Below are 23,209 nucleotides of genomic sequence, written 5' to 3'. Positions count from 1 at the left end.
ATAATATAATTAATAACTATAAAATTCAAAAAACAATGAAGAAGAAAATTATTCAAATATGCATGTTAAAAAGAAGAATTTTTAGAGTAGAAATAGAAAAAGAAAATGGAAAGAAAAATGAGAGAATTTAAAAGGAAAAAGTTAAAAAGTTTCAATTGAGGAATGAAAATTTGACTTTTTCTATTGAGAAAATTTAAGAGTAAAAGAGAAAATAAAGAAAAATAAATATATAATTTTAGGAACTACAAAATTGAGGAGGGGGGACTGTATAATTTTTTTCATATATATGGAAACAATTTAAAAAAATACCATATATATTATAGGCTGCGGGCAAAGTCAGGGGGGCACGTGCCTCCCCTAGGCCTTTATTGGCTCCGTCCCTGTGTGGAGGAGGATTTTGGTTTTTAATATACTTCACCTAATATTGATGGAGGTTATGTATTTAAATTGAGTGGAATAGAAACATGGAATTATACCCGATTCTAAAATATTAGAAAAATGCTTAGTTGTTGTTATTGTTGTACCTCATATTGATTTATTTTCTCATTTTTCGAGAATGTTCTATTAAGAATTTTTCTGAAAAGAAAACGCAACAAAGCAATATTTTCTTGAAAGAGAATTATTTAGGGAGATGAGAAACTAGATTACTTTAAGGCCATGCATTCAAATAGCTTGTCCATATATATGTTCGACGGTGGTGGTGTCGAATTTCTCAAAGCACCTCATAATTTACTATTTTGTCTCACATGCACTGAGTTGAGTAATTACTTAAAAAATATGTGAGAGTGGATTCCGTATCTTACAGTTTAAGATCATGCAATACGTCCCAACATAATGTTGAATCGTGTTTGTTAATAATGTTGGCTAATGGGGCTAGTGGTTTTGAGACACCTATTTTTGTTGTTGCTGATACAAATCAAAATGCTTGCCAAGTTGATGCAGACGGAGCTGGTCCTTCAGTTCTGAACTGCCTAGTTGTAATTTGGGTCCAATCAAGCTCTAGGAGGCCATAGGAACTACTAGTCTAGCATCAGAAATGTGAAGGCTTGTTCCGAGCACGATTACTAGGATTCAGAAGGGGGAGGTGAAAGAGCATAGTGACCAACGGCAGTAATCTAATAGTATTTTTTCACATTTTAAAGTAAAAATATGAAGGTTCAATTCGACTTGGAGGTGAAGTGGGTGTGTGAGAAGGGATAATAACGAGAAGCATAGTGGGGAGAAGAAGACAGTAACGGTTTTGGGGCACAAGTGCAGCGCATGTTTAAGGGCTTTTCAGGTGGACAGGCAAGCGGAGGACATGAGAGGTGCGATCCATAATCATTTTCGGGTAAATGAAAAATTAGAATTTAAAGAGGTGAAAAGTGGGCTGGCTATCCCCAAAGATTGTTAAGAAATTAAAGTGTCTGTATATGCTAAGAATGGATTTGGGTTTGGGCCCACTTTTGTGCAAGGCAGAGAACCAGACTAGTTGGGTTCAACCCAAACCCATTACTCCACAAATTGGGTTCGAGTTTGGGCTCCACAAAAGTGCCACCATGCATATATAGTGTGGTTTTCTTGAACAATAAGCCTGGCTTACAAATAGATTTTACACACAACTAGAAAAATGGACATACAATTTAAACAAATTGCATTTAACTTGCCCGAAAGAAAAAAATTATCTACATGTCCTTAAGAACCTGGATTGTAATGCGAAATTTTACTAGGAGACTAGTAGTGAAACTAACTCGTACATTCTATTGGGCTTCATTTGGATGGAAGGATTTCAAAATGATGATATAGGTTCAAAGTATCTTATGCTTTTTTACTAGGAGACTAGTAGTGAAACTAACTCGTACATTCTATTGGGCTTCATTTGGATGGAAGGATTTCAAAATGATGATATAGGTTCAAAGTATCTTATGCTTGCTTCTCAAAAAAATATAAAAATAAATAAATAATAAAAAAAAATTATTTGCACCACTGCTAACGGAGTGAAGTCTCTCTCTCAAGATTTTAAAGGTCCTTTGATCAAGCATTATTAATGTTAACATTAATATTTATCATTTGCAAATAGAAAAATGGTTTGATTGTGAAACCAAAACTATTTCCCAAACGACCTCCAAATAAGTATCCGCTATTTTGCTCCAAGTGAGTGGCGGCAACAAGTCACCTTTCCGTGCTTCAGTGCCAATTCGGCTCGGCCTGTTTCCCGACGGGCTGGCAGACCCCATTGAAGGAAACTCTAATATATTTTCCCTCTTGCAAGCCCGATATATTGAGGCCCCACGACTCTTTTGCTTCCTCAGTGAATCTAATCAAGACCCAAAAAAAAGATTGTATAAATATATACATTAATGGGTAAAAATCAAGAACTAAGACAAAGATATATGTATATATATATATAGGCCTTCATACCTCCATCACCATGACGAGGATGTTGAGGTGGGCTAGGCTGTTGCAGGGTAGAGCTAGCCTTCTTGTGTAGTCATTAGTCGATGGTTTTTGAGATTGCATAGAATGATAATTTGGATGTTGTGTTCCACAAGAGCTCTGATGTGGATGGATAGTTAAGGAGTGTAATAAGGGCTGTCTAAATACCTTTTTAGTATGCCTCATGGTACCTAAAAATTTCAACAGAAACATTTTTACTTCATACTATGAAATGAACATTATAAAATGTACTAATAATAACAGTAAAAATAGTAATAAGATAATAATATAAGTAATCCTGCAGAAATAGCACCACCAAGGACCTGCTTATACGTTCCTGCTTTTTATGCCATATCATTCAAAACATGAATTTTGACTTTAAAAGGCATATGAGGGTGTCTTCAAGCATGATAAATTTTTTGAAAGGAACTTCAGCTTATTTAGTCCCCTAAAGAGCAAATAAAAACAACCCTTTAGCAGAAGCAAATAGGCAGACAGATTAATCCCTCTAGTTCCTTTTTCGTTTCCCCTTTTTTTTTTTTTTTTTTTTTTTTTTTTTTGTGCTCTAAACATGCAAGTACCTATAATCATACATTGAGTTGAGCAGACTCTCAAACAAACATAAGCTGAAGTTCCTTTCAAAAAATGGAAACGAAATTAAAAAATAGCCATGCCTAGGTATATGAAGATACCAATCCTATGTTGCATACAACAATAACGACATTGTAAATGGGAGCTGTTGAACGGAAGGATAATGAAGCCATACATACAAGTTACAAACGACACCTTACTGAGGATATGAAAATCCATTTGGTACTCTTGTATGTCAAATTAGTGGCCACATCTGATTTAATCAGGTGTTAGATTTTTATTGTTTTAATGGTTTGCATTTAGTTGGAGGACTATCTTACATGAAAATTAATGGGCATCTCCTGCTTCACTAAGACAATGCCAGTGCTTCACAAAAATGTCTGCCAATATTTTGTTAGCAATCAGAAATTGGTACAAGAAAATATAAAGAAGTCTCCACAAACAAGGGCAGAGTCAGGATATTAATTCAGAGGGGGCGCAGTGTTAAAAAAATATATATTATAATTGAAATAAGAAGAAAAAAAAATACTATATACATCAATCTTAAGTGCAAAAAGAGAATGTTAAGAAGTAGGGGGCCAAAAAAAATTAATAAGAAGAGAAGAAAAATGAGAAATTTGAAAGGAAAAAAAATTAGTGTGAGTAATGAAGGAAAATCAAAGGAATATTAAGAGCAAAAGAAAAAGGAAATAAAAATTTAAAAGACAATTTTAGAAATTTAAAATTTTAGGGGGGGCATTATATAGAAATTTCCTTATATACAAATTAAAATAAAAATCACTATATTTTATAGTGAGCGGGCTAGGCCAGGAGGGGCATGTGCCTCCTCTGGGCACACCGGCTCCGCCCCCTGTCCACACAGTACTGGTTATGCCTACGTGGATACTACAAGAAAAAAAAAATTCTTTCAGAAAGAGCACATTTAATTCAACCAATCTATTCCAAATTTGAGAGATTCATGTCTGCTAAAAATGAAGGACACAGAACATGCACACATAATATGTGTTCGTGATAAGATAGAAACTAATATGTAAGAAAATTTGTTCTGTTAGTGAAAGGCTTGAACTAAGAAAAAGAAAATTAGCTCAATAGATCAAACCAAACTGTTCTAAATTTTTTCTATTAATGTAAGACTTGAACTAAAGAAAAAGAAATCAAACCAAATGAGGTTACAGATGATACATTTGAGTCTAAAGCCAACTATTGGCTCAAAACAAGGACACAATGTATGTGTTTGGCTCACAAAAAGTGGTCCCTTCCGGTCGAGTGGAAGGGTTGCGGGTGTGCCGGGAACTGCTGTCGTTCCAAAGGGGAGCTCCAAACAATATTCCAATGGAAAGTTGTCAAGATCAGGCGATTGAGTAGCTTGGAATGACCACTTTCAGGGGTTTTTTTTGCCTTCAAAAATGACTTTTGGATAATTCTAGTGCTAGTGGAAAGAAGAACGAAATTGAAAGTGCATGACTTGCAATTAAAAGAGCTAGGAACTACTTGCTGGAAAGTAGGAAAAGAAAGTACTGGACTTGTATTAAAAATAGTTGAAATACATTACTAGAATGTAAAGATGCATGAGATTGAAATGATAAAAGCAAAGTGATGTGTTGTTTTGTGCGTTGAACAGGGTTTGCATGCTAGGCCTAAGTGCTCTATTTATAGAACTCTTCTTGGAGCAGTTGGAGATGGCAGTTGCAGCAACAATTAGAGATGCTTCCAAATGGAACGTCCGGATTGTGCCACGTGTCCATGTCTTCCCCAGCTTTCTCATAGTGTTGACGTGTAAAATCATATTCCCATGATCTACAACTTATGAAGAGTGGTCTTGGTGGTTGAATGCATGTTTGCAAGCCTTTATTCACATTTTGGGACTGCCAGGTGGAAAGGACGGTTCTGGCAATAGTTGGAAACTTCAACCTGTAAGGTTCGGATCGTGCCACGTGTCCTATGTTTTCCTCGGCTTTTTTTATGGTAAATGCTTCATGTTCTTAGCCCACTTGCTGATTTTTAGCAACCTCCTCACCTAAATAAGGCAAGTGGCTACCTTCTAAAGTTGACACATCACTTGGTAGAGTTGATATAGTCAACTTTGATACAAAACTTTCCTTGTATGGCAGCCACTTACATCATTTTTGCAAGGATTATGCCACATATAGCTCCTTTTAATTTGAAAACTGAATCCCACGTTCTAATTTTATGCACGACACCAATATTTTAGTAACTTCTGTTAGAATATCTGTATTATTATTTTTTTTATTTTTATTAGCTGTTTTCAGCCTTTTATTAGGTGTTTTATGTAAGATCTCTATTATCATGAGATCACGTAGATAAGATCCCCGTAATCATGAGATCACGTAGATAAGATCCCCGTAATCATGGGATCACGTAGATAAAATCCCTATAATCATGGGATCACGTAGATTTTGGCATATTTCCTGTTTTTCTTTGATTTGGTTTCCTTTCTTTGTACCATATTCTTGTATATAAATATAGCTCTTGGCTCTCGATTTGTGTATGCCAAAACCCAAAATTTCTTCTTTTTGGTATTAGAGCAAAACAAGCTAGAAGGACGATTGCGAGAAAATTTCTGCTTTGGCTCGGGATGAAGCTTAAAGCAACGATCCTTTACATGACCTGTGGCTCAATAATGTTGACAAATAACATTTCCCTCTGAAAGTCTAGAATTAGCAGCAAGAGTCATCTGATAAACTAGAGTCTCTGGTAAAGCTACTGGCTGAGAGATCTGACGTCTATGCTCCTCATGGTCAATAGTAGCGAAGGCATCATACAAATCAGGCATAGGAGAGGTGTTTATGATCTAAGTTCTAAGAGCATAATACTCATATTGTAAACCCATCAAAAACTGGTAGGTATGTTGGCGGTCCAGTCTCTTGACCAAAAGAGTTGTAGCTTCTTCAGAGAAATCGGAGAGAGGTTCACTCAATTCCTCCAAATGATCAAAACTCAATATAAAACTGTTGTTCAGAATATTCGATCTGACAATGGTCGTGAATATGCTTCCAATGAGTTTCAGTCTCAACTTAACCAACAAGGTATTCTTCATCAACTTACTTGTCCATATACCTGATAAGCGCCGAATATTGCATATTCAAGCACCCTTAATTGCATTGTTTAGTCTATCTAGCGTGTTAATAAAGTATGTTTTATACAGTTTAATGTTTAATTGTCATTTTTAGGGCTTATCGCTAACATGGTGTAAAAACGGTAAATTAATGGCTTTTAATGGACAAGGAAATCGACGAGCTACGGAACCCGAAAAATGAACTTAGAGCCTAAAGATTGTACTCAGCCTGAGAATGAAGCCAGACCCAGGAAGCTGAGCAAGAAAGAGAAGTCAAGACTTGAAGGATTCAGCCTTGCGTCCGGACGCACTCTCCTAGTGCAAATCCTGCGTCCGGACGCCCCTCACAATCATGTTCATCAAATTAAGGATTGAAGAAATTAAAATTCCAATAGCCTCGCGAATTTGCGTCCGGACGCCCGATGCCACAGCCCTGCGAAGTCGATGCCTTGCGCGTGCGCCAAAGGAAGCCTGGACACCCGCGTCCGAACACACTTCGTGGCGTCCGGACGCAAGTCCCCAGATTCGAATTTTAAAAGAAATTTCAGTTACTTTTCCCTCTCATCCTCTTTTGAATGCACGAGTTTAATGGTTTTTTTAACTGATTCCGCTACAAAGGAATTTTATACACTTGTATAGGAGGATATCATAACATATATAATATCATATAGGAGATTTTGAGAGTTCTAGAGAGAGAAAGTAAGAAATAGCTAGGATTCTTGAGTGTTCTTGGTTTGGGGATGCCATGGAGTCGAAGATGGAGTCTTCCTCTTCAACCATCGGGGTTCCTACCCCCATCAGGATGAGCTAAATCCCCTTCTAAGGGATTGAGGTAGCTTTGATTAAGTAATTATGTAGTCTTTTTATAATGTAATTTGGGGAAAACTCTTGTGTGTGATGAGTTTCATGAATAAAGATGAATGATGTATTATTCAATTTGTGTTTTGTTTACATTTAAATTGATATACAATCTGGGCAGAATATACATATATAGGTATATATACCATGTAATTCTTGTCTTAGAAAGCATGATTATATATTTATACACTTAATATGTGACAATGAGAATTTATATTCATGAAATGGGTTTATTGGCATGATTTATATAGACTATGCCAAGGGAAGACGGGCTGTACTACAACCTTAGTGTAGTTAGGTAGACGATCCGTGCCAACCAAAGATAGTCTATACCAAAGGATTTATTTCATTTGCTAAAACTTGTAATGTTTGATAGGCCATGCCTAGGGAAGATGGCTCATACCACACCCTAGTTTAGGTGGATGAGCCATGCCAACAGCAGATGGGTTATGCTTAGTGTTAAATTACATGATTTTCTGGACAATTGTCGTACTTATTTTATATTTCTACACTTTTCACATCACACGTAATTGTATTCCCCAAGTTACTTACAAGTATGCATGATTACGAGGTCTTGGTGAACTCAATTCCCTAGCCTCCCTTTTATTATTCTTTAAATTCAATTTAGTTTGTTTTAATTTTATGCAAACGACAAACGACAAACGACAAACGACAAATCAACCATCTTTTGTGACATTTACAAGCGAAATTAATCTTTGAAACTTGATTGCCATAAGCTTCGCAATCTTCGTGGATCGATACCCATACTTAGCCGCTTTCTTGTGAATTCGTGCTAGTCGGCGGTATTATTATTGACGCACCCCTAGTGAACGTATCAATTTTTGGCATTGTTGCCGGGGATTGCAATCGGCTTTGTGATAAAAAATTTCAAAGATTAAATTCTGTTTGTTCGTAAATATAATTTTGTATATATATTTTCTGTTTTTAATTTGTTTGCCAAGTGTTTTGAGTGCAGATTAACGCAAGGGGGCTGCTCTGGAGTCACTTTTTAAGTGCTGAAAAATTCCGGAAAAATTCTGGAAATTTCGTGGATTTGCACCCCTTTGTAAGTGTTTCAAAGTTGATAGTTGCTGCACTTAATTATTTGGTATTTTATTGCTTCAAATGGATGTATGTTAGTTGATGTTGGGTCGTAGATCGTTGATATTACCAATTATTGAACCCCAAGTTGATATTGTTTCATTGGAAATGACTTTTAGACAAGAAAAAAAGAACTTCAGGGATTCTGAAAATTTAAGAGAACTTGACAGTGAAATTGATAACATGGCTAATAATGTGGAAAATGTTGGAGAGAATGTTAGGGCTGATATTCCTAGAGTCAACAATGATGAAATTGTAAATGAAATTGTAGCACCCGTGACTCTTACAAATCATTTTATACCATCAACATATACATCTCCATCGTGCATCATCACACCCAATGTCGAAGCACCTCACTATGAAATCAAATCCAGCACAATTCAAATGCTTCCATCCTATCATAGATTTGATAATGAGGACCCTTATAGGCATCTTGATGAATTCTTAGAAATCTACTCTACCATCAAGATGAGAGACTTTCCCCAAAATGCTCTTCATATGCATCTCTTCCCATTCTCTTTAAAAGATATGGCAAAATATTGGTTAAACTCACTTGTTGCAAATTCCATTACTATATGGGCCCAATTGCAACAAGAATTTCTCAAAAAATACTATCCAGTAGGTAAAACCAATCAAATGCGTCGTTCGATTCTGAGTTTCTGCCAAATCAATGGAGAAAAATTCTACAAGACGTGGGAAATACTCCAAGACCTTCTTAGGAAGTGTCCGCACCACCAAATTCCAAAATGGCAATTGGTGCAAGCCTTCTTTGATAGTTTAACCGAACCAGATAGACAATTGATTGATTCTTCCCGTGGGGGCATGTTTATGTCCAAAAATGTAGATGAAGTATGGACTTTGCTTGAGAACATAAGTGACAATTATATTTAACATAGTTCTCGTAGAGTTCCTTCTTCTATCATTGAAAAACCCTCAAATCCGTGTCAACCACGAACTTTAAGGGAAGAATCATCTCAAGTGGATGCCATAGCACACAAAGTTTTTCAACTAGTGGCACCATATCTTTCATCGTCTCAAAAATCTTCATCAAGTGCTATGTGTGCATCTTGCACAAGCACTTTTCATCATGAAGAAGATTGCCCCACACCGGAGCAATTTTCTGGAGGTACGCAAGAGTAGGCCAATGCTATGTTCTCTCATCCTAGATATAATACATACAATCCGGGATGGATAGACCATCCGAATTTTTCGTGGAAGTAACCAGCCCCACAAAATTCAGCATTCCAAGGTCATGGGCAATCAAGTCAATCTAATGTTCAACCCATGAACCGGCAATTCCAAGCTTCTACAAGCTATCGTACTCCTTCATTCGATCAAAGCGCTTCAAATCAAAATTCTACTTCTCCTAGCCTCATCCCAATGGGATAAGATGTTGAACTCCCACAAGCAAGTCATAGCTGCCCTCAATGGCATGCAATCAACTGTGCAGTTGGTCAACACTCACTCCAAAGCAATAGCCAACATTGAAACCAAAATGGGACAAATGGCTAATTCTCTGAATCAACTTCATCAAAGGGATTTGGGTAAGCTTCCAGCTCAAACAGTGGTAAACCCAAAAAGACAATTTGTGATTGATGAACTCCCTCCTCCGAGTGGATTACATCATGAACAAGTTAATGTAATCACCACACTTCGGAGTGGAAGAGTTGTAGATAACAAGGTTGGGGAAGAGACTGAAATTCTTGCTCCCAAGGATTGAAGTTCCCCCAAAGAACCTGTAATCAGTCTAGAAATTCTAAATCAGCCAAATCCAAGTGTTGAGACATCTTATGAGCCCAAGGCTCCTTATCCTCAACGTCTCAAAGAGTCTACTCACTTTGGAAAAAAGGGCGACAAAATTCAGGATATGTTGGAAGTCTTTAGGCAAGTAAAGATCAACATTCCTCTTCTTGATGCCATAAAGCAAATTCCACCTTATGCAAAATTTCTGAAGGATTTGTGTACACAAAAATGCACTTCCAGAAATAACATTCCTAAAAAGGTGAGGTTAACTGAACAAGTGAGTGCAATAATTCAGCGCAATACACCCCCAAAATTCAAGGATCCGGGTGCCCCAACAAATTCGTGTGTCATTGGAGACAATGAGATTGAAAAGGCCCTCCTTGACTTAGAAGCGAGTGTAAACTTGATTCCTTATTCAATTTACTTGCAACTTGGCTTGGGCGAATTAAAACCCACTTTGGTTGTCTTGCAACTTGCGGATAGATCCGTCAAGCAACCCCGTGGTATCATTGAAGATGTAATCATCAAAGTGGACAAGTTCTACTTCCCGGTAGGCTTCTTAGTTTTGGATACAGAACCAATCCATAATCCTAAGAGACATATTCCTGTGATCCTTGGTCGACCTTTCTTAGCCATGGCTAATGCGTCAATCAATTGCCGAACCGGGGTGATGGGTATCTTTTTTGGAAATATGAAAGTTAAACTCAACATCTTCAATGCTTCTCAACATCCTCAAGACGAAAATGATTGTTTTTCTTCTGACAAATCGGATGAAATGGTCAAAGAATCTCTCCCATTTATTCCGAGTAAAAATGTCCTTGAAAGTCGGAAAAATCATAATCAATCTGAAGATGTTGTTATCGATAATTTAAGTTGGAAGGAAAATTCAGAAATTAAATATAATCCAACTTTTCAGTCTTCTCAGTGGGAAGTACCAAAGGAATCCCTCTTTTGGAAAAATAAATCTCCTCTCATTCCTCAATTTGAATCTCTGAATCTTGAAGTAGAACCACCGAATATATGCGAACAAGGTCCAAACCTTTTCATGAATATTCAAGGGTCGAATTTTGCGGGAACTTCCTCAACACCTCAAAAACAACTGGACATTTCGAAGTTGAAAACAGATAATCTAAGGTTGTGGGGTGTGTTTGAATCACTTAGGACCAAACTTGCTTATCTCATCCCTTCACAGGGCATTGATCCGAGTTTGCAACCCTATGAGGGAAATGAACCGCGTGTTGGAAATGTGGAAACCGTCCTTTGGACGGATCCAATTTATGAAGACTAATGGGATTCCCATCGCGTCAAGTTATCGACGTTAAACTTAGCAATCTTTACGGAGCACCAAGCTTCCTAAACTTCATCTTCTCTTCTTCTATTCAAAAAAAAATCCAAAAATACGGTTTTTGCCTAAGTATGGCACCAAATTTTAGCACTTTTGCAAAAGTGTTCCGATTCCAATTCTTTTGGTCATACTAGGTGCCTAGGACATTAAATAAGTTCCATTGAAAAATTTAAAAAATTTCAAGCATTTTTCGGGTCTATTTTGGCTTCCAAAATTAAAAAAATTAAAAAACAGATTCTGGCCAAAATTTCGTCCGAGCGCACCTCCTTGCGTCTGGACGCACCGCCACCTAGGAGCAGGACATTTTTAAAAACCCAAAAAAGTTGATTTTTTTCGGAACATATCCGAATTTCAATTCCGATCGATCTGAGGGGTGTCTAAGAGTAAGTATATAATGTCCAAAAAGTTTTGTGAATTACGGACTTCTTTCGGCTCCCAAACAGACAAAATCAAAAAACAGTCTGTTGCTACAAATGTGTTCGGACGCAAGGTGCGTCCAGACGCCAGTTGCCATCATGTGTGTGTTAAGTCAAGGCGCACACCTCGCGCACCTTGACACTCCGCGCCCGGACGCAAGGTGGTGTGCCCGGACGCAATTGCCCAGAATTTGGGGCCCATTCACTTCTTTATATATTTTGCCCCCATATCATTCTTATTCCACTCCACCCTACCCCCAAAATGGGTAACATTGCAATACCGACACTTCACTTTTTTTGAAGTCCCATCCTTAATCCCATGTTCCCATCCCGGATCTAATCTTTATCCCGGTGAATTTTTTCTCTTACTCTTTGCCAAACTGCCAGTTGATGTCATCTAGTGAATGATAATGATTCAACAGTCAAGACTTCAAGTTACTGAATGATAATCATTCATCAGCAAATTCAACACTCGAAAAATTGAAACAAAACATAAAGTATAAACAGAAGTTACAGAACAGAACACATGCTTGGAAAACCAGAATGTAAAAAGAACAGAAGTAGAGCAAAAAAAAAAGTAGAACAGAACAGAACAGAAGTAGAGCAAAAAAAAAAAGATTGCTCTGTTTTGTTACAGAAGTAGAAGCTGGAACGAGGATGAAGCTGAAGCAGAAGCAGAAGTAGAAGCAAAAGAAGAACAAAAAAGAAAAAATTGCTCTGTTTCGTTACAGAATATTCAGAACAGAAGCAGAAGAACAACAAAAAAAATTGCATAGAAATCATAACAGAAGCAAAACAAAGAACAGAAGAGAAGCAGGACAAAAAAAATCAATAGAAATCAAAATAGAAGCAGAACAAGAAAAAAAAACACTCCTTTGTCGAGTGATCTGAGTCTGTGAACTGAGGACTTCGAAGTTGTTGAAGTGTCGAACGAAGTCCAAAAATTGCCTTGCCGTAACTTTGTCAAAGTGTCGAAGCTTGATTCTTGAAGTCTGGAACTGAATCAATTTGATCAAAGCTGGAAATATGGATCTTTGTCAAAGTGTCAAAATGTTCACGACACAGACAGGAGCGAAGTGAGAGGTTAGGGATTTGGTTTTTGCCTGAATTAGGGGGTCATTTCTTATTTATATCGGCTTTTTATCGGCCTCAAGTATGTGGGCCTTTCTTATTTTAAAAGCCCAATTATAAATAAAGTGAACCCAAACTTAAAAATAAGCCCAGCAAGAGTAAATAGTAGAAACGTAGCAGAATCGTACGATTCTACGATTCTGCTACGATTCTGAGCGATTCTAATGTGATTCTGTATTTTGTAGCGATTTATTAGCTAGTTGACTCGTTTTGGGTTACCAGGATCGTAGAATCATGTGATTCTACAATCCTGGATCGCAATTTTGATAACCTTGCTTCTACTTCGGCAGGGTGTTGGATATACTTGCCTTGCCTTCTTCCGCCAGCCATGGAATAATCTGTCTAGAATGTCCCGCCGGGCGTGTCAATATGTTTGGCTCACAAAAAGTGGTCCCTTCCAGTCGAGTGGAAGGGTTGCGGGCGTGCCAGGAACTGCTGTCGTTCCAAAGGGAAGCTCTAAACAATATTCCAATGGAAAGTTGTCGGGATCAGGCAATTGAGAGGAAGCTTGGAATGACCACTTCCAGGGGTTCTTTTTGCCTTGAAAAAAGACTTTTGGATAATTCTAGTGCTAGTGGAAAGAAGAACGAAATTGAAAGTGCAGGACTTGCAATTAAAAGAGCTAGGAACTACTTGTTGGAAAGTAGGAAAAGAAAGTACTGGACTTGTATTAAACATTTTTTTTTTTTTGGATAAGTAGGACTTGTATTAAACATAATTGAAATACATTACTGGAATGTAAAAATACACGAAATTGAAATGATTAAAGCAAAGTGTTGTGTTGTTGTGTGTGTTGAACAGGGTTTGCATGCTAGGCCTAAGTGCTCTATTTATAGAACTCTTCTTGCAACAGTTGGAGATTGCAATTCCAGCAACAGTTGGAGATGCTTCCAAGTGGAACGTCTAGATTGTGCCACGTGTCCCATGTCTTCCCCAGCTTTCTCATAGTGTTGACATGTGTAAAATCATATTCTCCCATGATTTACAACTTATGAAGAGTGGTCTTGGTGGTTGAATGCATATTTGCAAGCCTTTATTCACATTTTGGGACTGCTAAGAGGGAAAGGACGGTTCTAGCAGCAGTTGGAAACTTCAATCTGGAAGGTCCGGATCGTACCACGTGCCACGTGTTTTCCTCAGTATTTTTACGGTAAATGCTTCATGTTATCAGTCCACTTGCTGATTTTTAGCAACCTCCTCACCTAAATAAGGCCAGTGGCTGCCTTCTAGAGTTGACACGTCGCTTGGTAGAGTTGATATAGTCAACTTTGATACAAAACTTTCCTTGTATGGCACCCACGTACACCATTTTTGCTAGGATTATGCTACATATAGCTCCTTTTAATTTGAAAAACTAAATCCCACGTTCTGATTTTATGCATGACACCAATATTTTAGCAACTTCCTTAGAAGGTTCTAAACCAATCGCCATTATACAAAGTGGTTTTGACCCACTTTGGACATTGTGTTATTCATATGGCAACTTCTCCTAAAATCTCTCCTCTTTGTAATGTATCTGGACTGAATCTTAGCCTTTAGGAGATCTTCTTCTTTTGTAATCCCTCACTTAATGGGACTCCTAAATTTTAGACACAATCCCAACTTATATGGTAAGTTAGAATTATGTTTGTAATATTACACATTCCTTTATTTGACAAAGTCAAATATCATCTTAAATTGCTTCTCCAATCTTTAGCAATCCAAACCTTACACATGGCAATTGATTGCCACATGCTTTCTCCTTTTGGTACGCCTCATCTCATAGGATCATTCATGTTCTTGACCTGGTCTTCAGTTCCACGTAGCAGCATCTAAGTGGTTCTATATTTCAAAATTGGGTGGCTAGGTGGAACTGCCTACAGGGTAGTATTCCTTTTCCAGTTACTGGAACAATAATCTGGTGTGGCCAGTTCCCTTGGAACTCGCCACATGTCAACTTTCCATATGTCTGATATTAGGGGTATAAACAGTATGTACCACATACATGCGTATACATACACATATATTTGTTGATTCAATAAATCCAAAAGTATAAATGCATGGATATAAAAAATAAAAAAAAAAAAGAAAAGAAATTTCAAGCCAAATGTCTGAATCTAGGGCAAAAACAAAGAAAATCAAACATTAAAGTAGTTGGGAAACAATACCAGTCCACTTGTCGATGATTGACAATTCAACGATCATAAATTTTCAAGCAAAGTGACTGATTCGATGACTGATGCCATTGGGATCGAAGACGATGAATTTGATCTCTGGTTGGAACAGAGAAGTGGCTGATAGAGAATAGAAGTCACACGAATTAGGACGAGCACTAAGAATAGAGAAACTCATCATCCATAGCAGATGAGAGAGAGAGCATGTGTGAGTGATGAAATTCGGATGTGTTATGAATCCTAGCTCATATCGAGAGAGAGAGAGAGAGAGAGAGAGAGATGAAATCGTGAGAGTTAGCTGTTGAGAGACAGAGAGAGAGGTCTATGCACATTTCATGAGGGGAGAGAAAAATGAGAGAGGGCCGTTACAAAAAATAAGACCACATAGACCATGTGAAGTTAGAAAAGGTTTTAAGCGGTGGGTTATTTTTGGCCGTTATAGCCATCTTTTCTTGTAGTGAGTAATTGGGATCAAATAAGAGCAAGCTTGGCCAAATGAAGCATTAGGTTCATTTGCGTAGCGGTGATAGATAAAGACAAGTAGATGAGGCCGTAAGTAAACCCATACAAACAAAATTGCATACAAAATTTGAAATTGCCAGCAGACCACGAAAAAGGAAAAGTTCGCGCACACACCAGATAATTTTCCCATTGGGAATTTATTTCTTGTTTCCTCAATAACATGATCAAGAAAAACTTGGTAATGTTATTCATCACATGACTAAGATTGCCTAAGACATAGTTTTCTGAGCTTTTTCCTATAAATAACAAGCAAAAAGAGAGTGCAACTATGGTACTGGCATGTATCAAACAACATTCAGGTCAAAATTTGTAGAATATCCATTACTTGGGGTGTGCTGTACATTTTAGTACATTTAACCAGTTATAATTTTCATTTCCCTTTTTTCTATTATTTTTCTTTTCAGCATTATGTCTCTTCCAACCCTAAATGACAACAAAGATGCACTTGTTAAACAAGGGAGCTTTAACTTACCAATATGTCATAAGCCAGTTGAAGACCAGCAAGGCACACTGACATGAGAAAGCTGGAAAGAGATTCTTAAATTTCTGATCTTGGCTTCTCTGCAAATAGCAATTGTACATCAACAATACGAGTTGAGGCCATTGAATGCAATTAGTGGTGATAGTGCATTCTTCAAGGAAGAATCTGTACCTGTAAATCAGGCTCTTAAATCTTTCCCATGCGAGGGCTATATACACAGTAAAACGCTCCACAAGATTTTATGCTTATTTCAAATAGGACAGTGGGCAATTGCATGCCTGATTCCAAGGCCATTGAGAATTTCACCATGGTAACAATTAATACCATCTTCATTTTGACCCAAAAGATGGAGTACATAACTTTCAACCTACCTTGGTAAATGTGATTTCACTGCAAAAGTACATCAAGAAACAAGCAAATGTTAATGGAAGCATTTTGTGATGACAAACTCTATGAAATGATGTATAATGATCAATTTCAGTCATGGAGACTCACAAATCTCCCCTCTTAATGATGGCTATGTACTTGAAATAATCATACACGCACACTGGTCTACATGTCCCTTTTTTGTGCCTGTAATACTGAAGCAATATGAATAGGCAACAAGAAACATAAGAGGAATTTGAACCCAAACCAAGTGCTCTGGAAAGAGCCACAATAAGAGTATGTACATAAGAATGAAAGATAATTGAAAATGCCCATAATGGGCACAAGAGTGCCATGGGCACATCGACATTGCAAACCTGAGAAGACAAAAGAATGGTGTCATTCATCTAAATAAACACACTCAGGTATCATGTACCTGCCTAAGACAGGAGGCAGCACCTCGAAGTCTCATTGACATTGGCGGCCACTGGCCAAGTTGACAATCCAGTGGCTCAGGTAGGGTGTGCAGTAATACTTTATGATTGTGAGATCACGACGTATACCACAGTACGTCATGGTCCACTTTAACTGTGTGCTAATCTGCATATTGTGTTAAATCATCATGTGAGCATGCAAATGTCATGACCACTGTTTCACAATATAACAGCATGTTGGAGACATGTGGTTTGGTGGCTTAAGCTAAGGGTTCTTCAAGGTGTTGTATAAGTGCCTAAAATGTGTTTCATGGATATTGCAACAATAATGCCATGACACACAAGTGGAAGACATTGTACTATGCCGAAATCAAATATCCTTAGACACGTGCGAATATAACCATGATTTGAGGTGTTAGTTTTTGACACTCATCATGCATTCAATAAAAAGAGGGGTGATGACACAAAAGACAGACCTGCTGCCTGTCAGTCCTTTGCCGGTCCTTTGGTATTTGCCTTTGCTTTCACCCATTCACAAGGCACTGAGTGCTTTCTCTTTCTCTCTCTCTAATCTGATTGTGAGTCACCCTCCAAATACCCTTAACATAGTTCATATCCAAAGTCATTTAAGCTACCACCACATGTTACATTAAATCCCACTCCATAATGAGTCAAAAAAGGACAAGAAGAATAAAAAAAAGAAATAAAAAAATATTCGAGTGATTTTGCTAGTGAGAGTGCTAACACAGAAAGCATGTCATATATACACAATGGCAATGCCTATTGACATAACAAAGTTTGTGGCAGAAAATGAATTTGGTTTAATATTCAGAATCTAGAAATTTGGTTAATACCCTATATGAAGAGAAAAGGTGATTTAGGTTTATATCCTACAGTGTTCAATTAGGCAAATTTTTTATAAAAGGACATTTAAAAAAAAACATGCTTCTACATTTCCAATGATCACTAGACTTTTGCTTTGTTAAATGAGTTTATGCTCTGGCAGCCAACTGGATCTACAATTAGATATGCAAAACATGTTTAGACAAAATATAGATTTGTCATCCCTAGATATAACACCAAGAATTGCCATAGATTTTTCTGACTTATTTAAAGCAATTCATATAACAAAAAATGCTTGCAGTACACAAGTGGATAAAGGGAAATTACAGATCAGAGAGAGAAGAAAAACTTTATAATGCTGATAGAAAGAAGCATGTTAAAGTGATGGCTTCTAATTAGAAAAATAAGTTCTCATATCAATCTAACTAATTTTCTTTACATCCTTTATTATAATGACATATAGGACCCTTGACTGTATGATTGAGAATATCAAACCTCAATCAAGTGTGCTAATATTACAGCCTTACTAAGACTGGAAAAAGTTGTGCCTAGAGTCCACACACCAAGTAACAGGGCTCTGCACTTCGTTTTCTATTACAGTTTTGACTAGCTCTCCATGTGAGAGAGAGGAAAAAGAATAAAGGAAAAGGTTGAAATCTGAACCATTACCATACCTAAGCACAAAACAATAGTTCATTTTTTAAGGGGCATCAACTTGACCATCAATAACTGCCCCCCTGAGGAAGAGTACCTTGATTCACACGAAGGATAATTCTAGGGGAAGTGGAAGGGGAAGGCTAAAATTAACATGAATTGAGATCATAAGAAAAGATAGATAGTCCCTAACAGAAATCATGGCCACAGATTGTATCATAGAACAGAATAGTGAAACAAGATCCACGTACCTGACCCCAAGTTGTTGGGACAAGGCTTTATTCAGTTCAGATGAGTATATTTTAACTCAAGCAGTCAGCTATCCCTCCAACATATAGCAAAACTTGAAAATCAGCCTCAAGGAATTAAGAGATTAGCCAGTACCATCCCAGTAATCAAGAAAATCAGTTTTCTGCGGTTGCACATTCAATATACTTCCTTGACCCCAGCCTTTTTGTACCCGCTTAAGAGCTTTAATTGCTATACCACTGCCATCATCTCTGTAAAAAAATAATTAATAAATTTGATCTCAGGAAGGTCCAGAAAAAAAAAAAAAAAAAAAACATAAGTACCTCCAACAAATATATCAAAAATATACACTGACTCCGTATGTTTGGACGAAGGCAAGGATGATGATGATACTAACCCTATGTCTAACAAATAACAGGTTCATTGGTTATATAAATTATATTGCAATTTTTTTTTGGATGGTAAGTAGAAACAGGTATACTGATTCCATTTGTTTGGACAAAGGCTAACCCGTGTCTAACAAATAACAGGCTCATTGGTTATATAAATATATTGCAAATTTTTTTTTTTTTTTTGGAGAACATATAATTTTCAGATTGGATAATCAACTTTAATTTAGGGGGGTAATACCCAGCAATTGCAACATATCCTCATATCCTACATCACCGTATAGCAGTTATTATATCATTATTCCTGCTTAGTGTAATGCTCTAACTTTACAGAAAACAGGAAATCATGGAAAACCCAATCAGAAGGCCACTCTATAAAATTCAACTAGTAAAAAATGACAACAAAATTACTTATCAAAAAAAAAAAAAAAAATGACACTAAAATCCATCACACTAAATTTGGTCTGAGGCTACATAAAAGGCAATGAGAATGATGCAGGGAAAGAAAAAAAAAAAAAAAAAAAAAGGTTAAAAAGTAACTCTTGAACAACCATACCTGTGCACAATGTTCTTCCAGTCACTTCCATCATATTTATTTGCTCTCCCATGATTTAGCTCCCTCTTATTTCGAGAAGCCTTGTTAGCTACCTTGCCCTCTGAAGCCACTTCCAGCATCCTTTCTGCGAGTTCATCAGCCTCATGCTTATTTCCCCTTTTACCTAGGCCATCAATCACTGGCATGAACAATGCAGGATCAAATTCATAACCTTTATGGATCATCTTGTTGAGGACATCACTAGCACCTTCTAGATTCTCATCCTTACAGAGTTTCTCAATGAGACTATTGTACAGGAACTTACCTATATGGAAACATCTATCTAATGCAGCTTCAAATAGTTTTTTAGCTTCTGATACTTCCCCTCCAGCAAGTAACTCGTTGAACATTAAACTATAAAGTGCTTCCTTGTGACCGCAAATACTCACTGCAATATCAAATACCTCTTGTGCTGCTCCAAACTCACCTGTCTTGCAAAAGGCTTTCATTAATATCCCAAATGAAGAAATATTAGGGGTTATGCCTTTTTGCATCATATCATCTAGAAGAGAAGTGGCATCTTTGGTTCTCCCTCCTTCACATAGACAGCTAATCATAGTATTAAAAGTAAAAACACTAGGAGAAATTCCTCTTTCTCTCATCTCATCCATCAGTCCATACATTTCAAATATTTGATTTTTATTACCTAACCCAAGAATCAGAGAGTTATATGTTTGTATGCTCTTGTTACAACCCTTTTTCTCCATGTCTTTAAGAACCCGAAATGCTGATGATAACTTTCCATTTTTACAGTAACTATGTATAAAAGTATCATAAATAGTTGAATCAGGGTATAAGTTCTTCCCCATCATCTCAATGAACTTCCGTTTAGCTTCATCAAGCCTCCCAGCTCTGCATAACCCATTAATTATGGTTGAATACGTGACCAAGTCAGGCAAACATTTCTTTCCATTATTGCCATCAGCTACTAGGCCAATATACGAATTGCCTATGTTGCCAAGAGCAGCACTACCATGAGTCCACATTTCACCCACAATTTCAACTGCTTTGTCCACCTTTCCGCTTTTACAGAGACCATCAACCACAATATTACAGGTCACTGTATCAAAATCGTAACCTCTCTCATTCATCTTTTCTAGCAGCTTCTCTGCTTCTGATATTTTCCCCTCTTCCCACAGGCTGTGCAGCAAGATGTTGCACGTATAAGTGTTTGGGCAACAACCATTTTCCATCATTTCATGTAGAACATTATTGGCTTCAACAACCTTCCCCTTTCTGCAGTACCCATGAAGTAGAATGGTATAAGTTACCGTATCGGGGGATATTCCGCTACTTGTCATTAAACCTATGACCATCCTTGCATCAGAGAGCATCCCATTCTTGCTCAGCCCATCCATAACAATGTTATACGAATAAATATTTGGTTCTATGCCATTATCTACCATCTCTTTAAGAACTGATTGAGCCTCCAGCAGCTTCCCATTCCTCACCAGACCCGACAGCCATATATTATAACTCTCCACTTTTGTGAAAACTCCATTTATTTTCATAGACTCGACCAGGGTCTTAGCTTCCTCCAACATCCCTTCCTTGCTAAAACCCTCCAACATTAGATTTAGTGTTATAATATTGTGCTGAGGCAATCCCAGCTCCTTATCTATCTGCATATCTCTGAAAATTCTAGAAGCTTCAAGAATTTTTCCTGCATTGCAAAGCGCCGAAATCCTAGAATTAAAAGTAACGACATCTGGAAACAGGCCATCCCCTCTCATCCTCTCCACCAATTTCTCAGCTTCATCAGTCTTACCTTCCATACAGAAACTCGAAATAAAAGTATTGTATATCACCTTATTAGTGACAACCCCCATGCTCTTCATCACATTCAGAAGCTGTAAACCTTGGGTAGTGAGCCCAGCTCGGCAATACCCACGAACCAAAATCCCAAAACTGAACTCATTAGGCTGACAACCTTTATCACACATTTTATCAAACAATTTCTGGGCATCTTCCAAATGACCGGAATCACAAAGCCCACCAATCAGAAGATTGAAAGTATAAGTTTCGGGGGAAACCCCGGCAACGATCATGTCTTTATACAACCAGGACACAGAATCCACGCAGTTTTCTCGAAGAGAGGACTCAATAAGCAAATTGTATACTGATACAGAGGGGGGTTTAGAGGGAAATTGGGCTCGGAGGGTTTGAAATTGATAGATGGCCTTATCCATATGACCATACTTTGCCAAGATTCGAACAATGTCCACAAGAGAATTGTGGGAAGTTTCAAGGAGTGGTTGTGAGAGGAGGTGTTGGTGGAGGTTATCGATCTCCGGGAACATTTTGGCGCGAACAAGGATGCGGGTAATGAGAGGAACTGACTGAAGGAGTTGTTGGTCGGACGAAGTGGAAGAGGAGACGATCACTCTTTTGAAGAGTTGCCATGCTAGTGTGGGATTGTTGGCGTTCTTCATCATTGCCTTGGCCAGATTTTTGGTTTGGTCCATGTGAACGACGGTCAATTACTTCTTTCTGATTTGAACGTCTTAAAATTTAACCAACTGATTGTGTAAAATGGCTTTGTTAAGGGGTATGAAGTTGTATTTTGTTACAGTATAAGTTTATAATATGACATAGAAGAACTATTTAAAATGGAAATACCTAAAGGGAACTAATAAATTCTCAGGAAATACCTGAGATTTTTTTTTTTTTTTTGGGAAAGTTTGAAATTGAAACTTACTTTCCCAAAAAAAAAAAAAAAAAAAAAAAAAAAAAAAAAAAAAAAAAAAAACAAAGAAGCAATAACGGCTCACTTTTCATCTATATTTCGTAGACCCCATTGTTTCATATTTATATACGTGTTCATTGCATGCCACTTATATCATTTCACTGCCACGCGTCAATTAGCTTTCATTACACTCAGCGTATACATTTTCTATAGTACATAAGATGTATTGTAGGTGCACAAAATCTCGACCAAACAATAAGGTTCAATATAAGAGTTTCAAATTTGCTACATACTAAAAAATAATGAGAAGATACTCAAAAATAATCAGAAGGTAAAAGAAGAAATATTTTAACAAGAACAGTACGAATGAAAGAGTATAAACAATAAGATCAAGGAAGAAGGGGCCGTTACTGACATTTTCATTTAATGTGCACAGTTGTTCCTGATTTCTTGTCTTGGCGTTGCTTCCAGTTGTGGTCATCTGGACTTTGTTTTGAGCTTCCATGGACTCAGTGATCATGGGCTCGAGTGATGCTTGGAATCTTGTTTTTAGCGGCTGGTCTGGTTCTTTGGATTGGCCTTTTTTACTTCATTGGATACACGTGGAGTTTTATGAATAGTGAAAAATTTTCTCTCCAAACTTTGCTCCCAATTCCGTTCGTGTAAGGAATTGTAACTGATTTTTGGAAGTGGAGAAGTTTTCTATTTAATGCTCATCATTACCATTTTGGGGTTTCGTCGTTTAGGGTGTTGTGTTCCTGCCCCTGCGTTGCACGCATTATGCCTTTATATATCAAACCTCTGCCATCGTGATAAACTGTGCTTATGAAAATATTCGCCTTCGAAAATTTCGTCTATGATAGTTTCGGTCTCCTGCCCATTGCTAAGGTCAGTCCTTTTCTTCTTTGTTTTTACTCTGTTCATTCTCTATCTTTGCTCCATTTTTTTGTCATGAGTCAAGAGGTACTCCTAGTGTTAGAATGTCCATTTTTGAATCGGAGACGCCGAAGGTTAATGTGAACACTCCGAGTTCTGTTGAGGGCCCGATAGTCTTTCCCGTAGATATTGTGGAGAGAAAATCTCTTTCTGCCCTTCAATTGAGAAAAAATAATAGGGTTCTGTGCGATGTTACCCTAGAGGAGTATCCTTATGATTTAATTT

General features: G+C 37.4%; 1 protein-coding gene across 6 annotated transcripts; it reads right to left on the bottom strand.

The window, feature by feature from the left end:
• Nucleotides 1-1,736: 1,736 nt before the first annotated feature.
• Nucleotides 1,737-22,233, bottom strand: LOC132300890 (pentatricopeptide repeat-containing protein At2g17140). Of its 6 annotated transcripts, XM_059798178.1 has the most exons (9): nucleotides 19,628-22,233; nucleotides 19,324-19,501; nucleotides 18,381-18,629; nucleotides 17,109-17,231; nucleotides 16,328-16,413; nucleotides 16,004-16,222; nucleotides 15,824-15,912; nucleotides 2,401-2,606; nucleotides 1,737-2,296 (listed from the first exon to the last, which is right to left on the bottom strand). In XM_059798178.1, exons 1-3 carry the CDS (start codon nucleotides 21,825-21,827, stop codon nucleotides 18,503-18,505), a joined length of 2,505 nt encoding a protein of 834 aa, XP_059654161.1. In that variant the 5' UTR covers nucleotides 21,828-22,233; the 3' UTR covers nucleotides 1,737-2,296; nucleotides 2,401-2,606; nucleotides 15,824-15,912; nucleotides 16,004-16,222; nucleotides 16,328-16,413; nucleotides 17,109-17,231; nucleotides 18,381-18,502. The 6 variants fall into 6 exon arrangements, 5 of the variants coding, with proteins under 5 accessions (XP_059654161.1, XP_059654156.1, XP_059654157.1 ...); XM_059798173.1 differs by having other exon boundaries at nucleotides 19,324-22,233; XM_059798174.1 differs by having other exon boundaries at nucleotides 16,328-16,405; nucleotides 19,324-22,233.
• Nucleotides 22,234-23,209: the final 976 nt, after the last annotated feature.

The sequence above is a fragment of the Cornus florida genome, unplaced genomic scaffold (assembly GCF_030987335.1).
Source record: "Cornus florida cultivar Cherokee Brave unplaced genomic scaffold, ASM3098733v1 CherokeeBrave_3.0.0_Hap2_Chr03, whole genome shotgun sequence".
NCBI lineage: Eukaryota > Viridiplantae > Streptophyta > Magnoliopsida > Cornales > Cornaceae > Cornus > Cornus florida.
The sequence above is the reverse complement of the archived record's forward strand: the minus strand, read 5'-3'. Positions and strand labels throughout refer to the sequence as shown.

Bases quoted from the DNA above. Each gene is read 5' to 3' on its own strand.
- LOC132300890 (XM_059798173.1), bottom strand. From the start codon at position 21,827: ATGGACCAAACCAAAAATCTGGCCAAGGCAATGATGAAGAACGCCAAC. The intron at 18,630-19,323 runs GTATGGTTGTTC...ATTTTTTTACAG, and splicing joins TGGAAGAACATTGTGCACAG to AGATGATGGCAGTGGTATAG.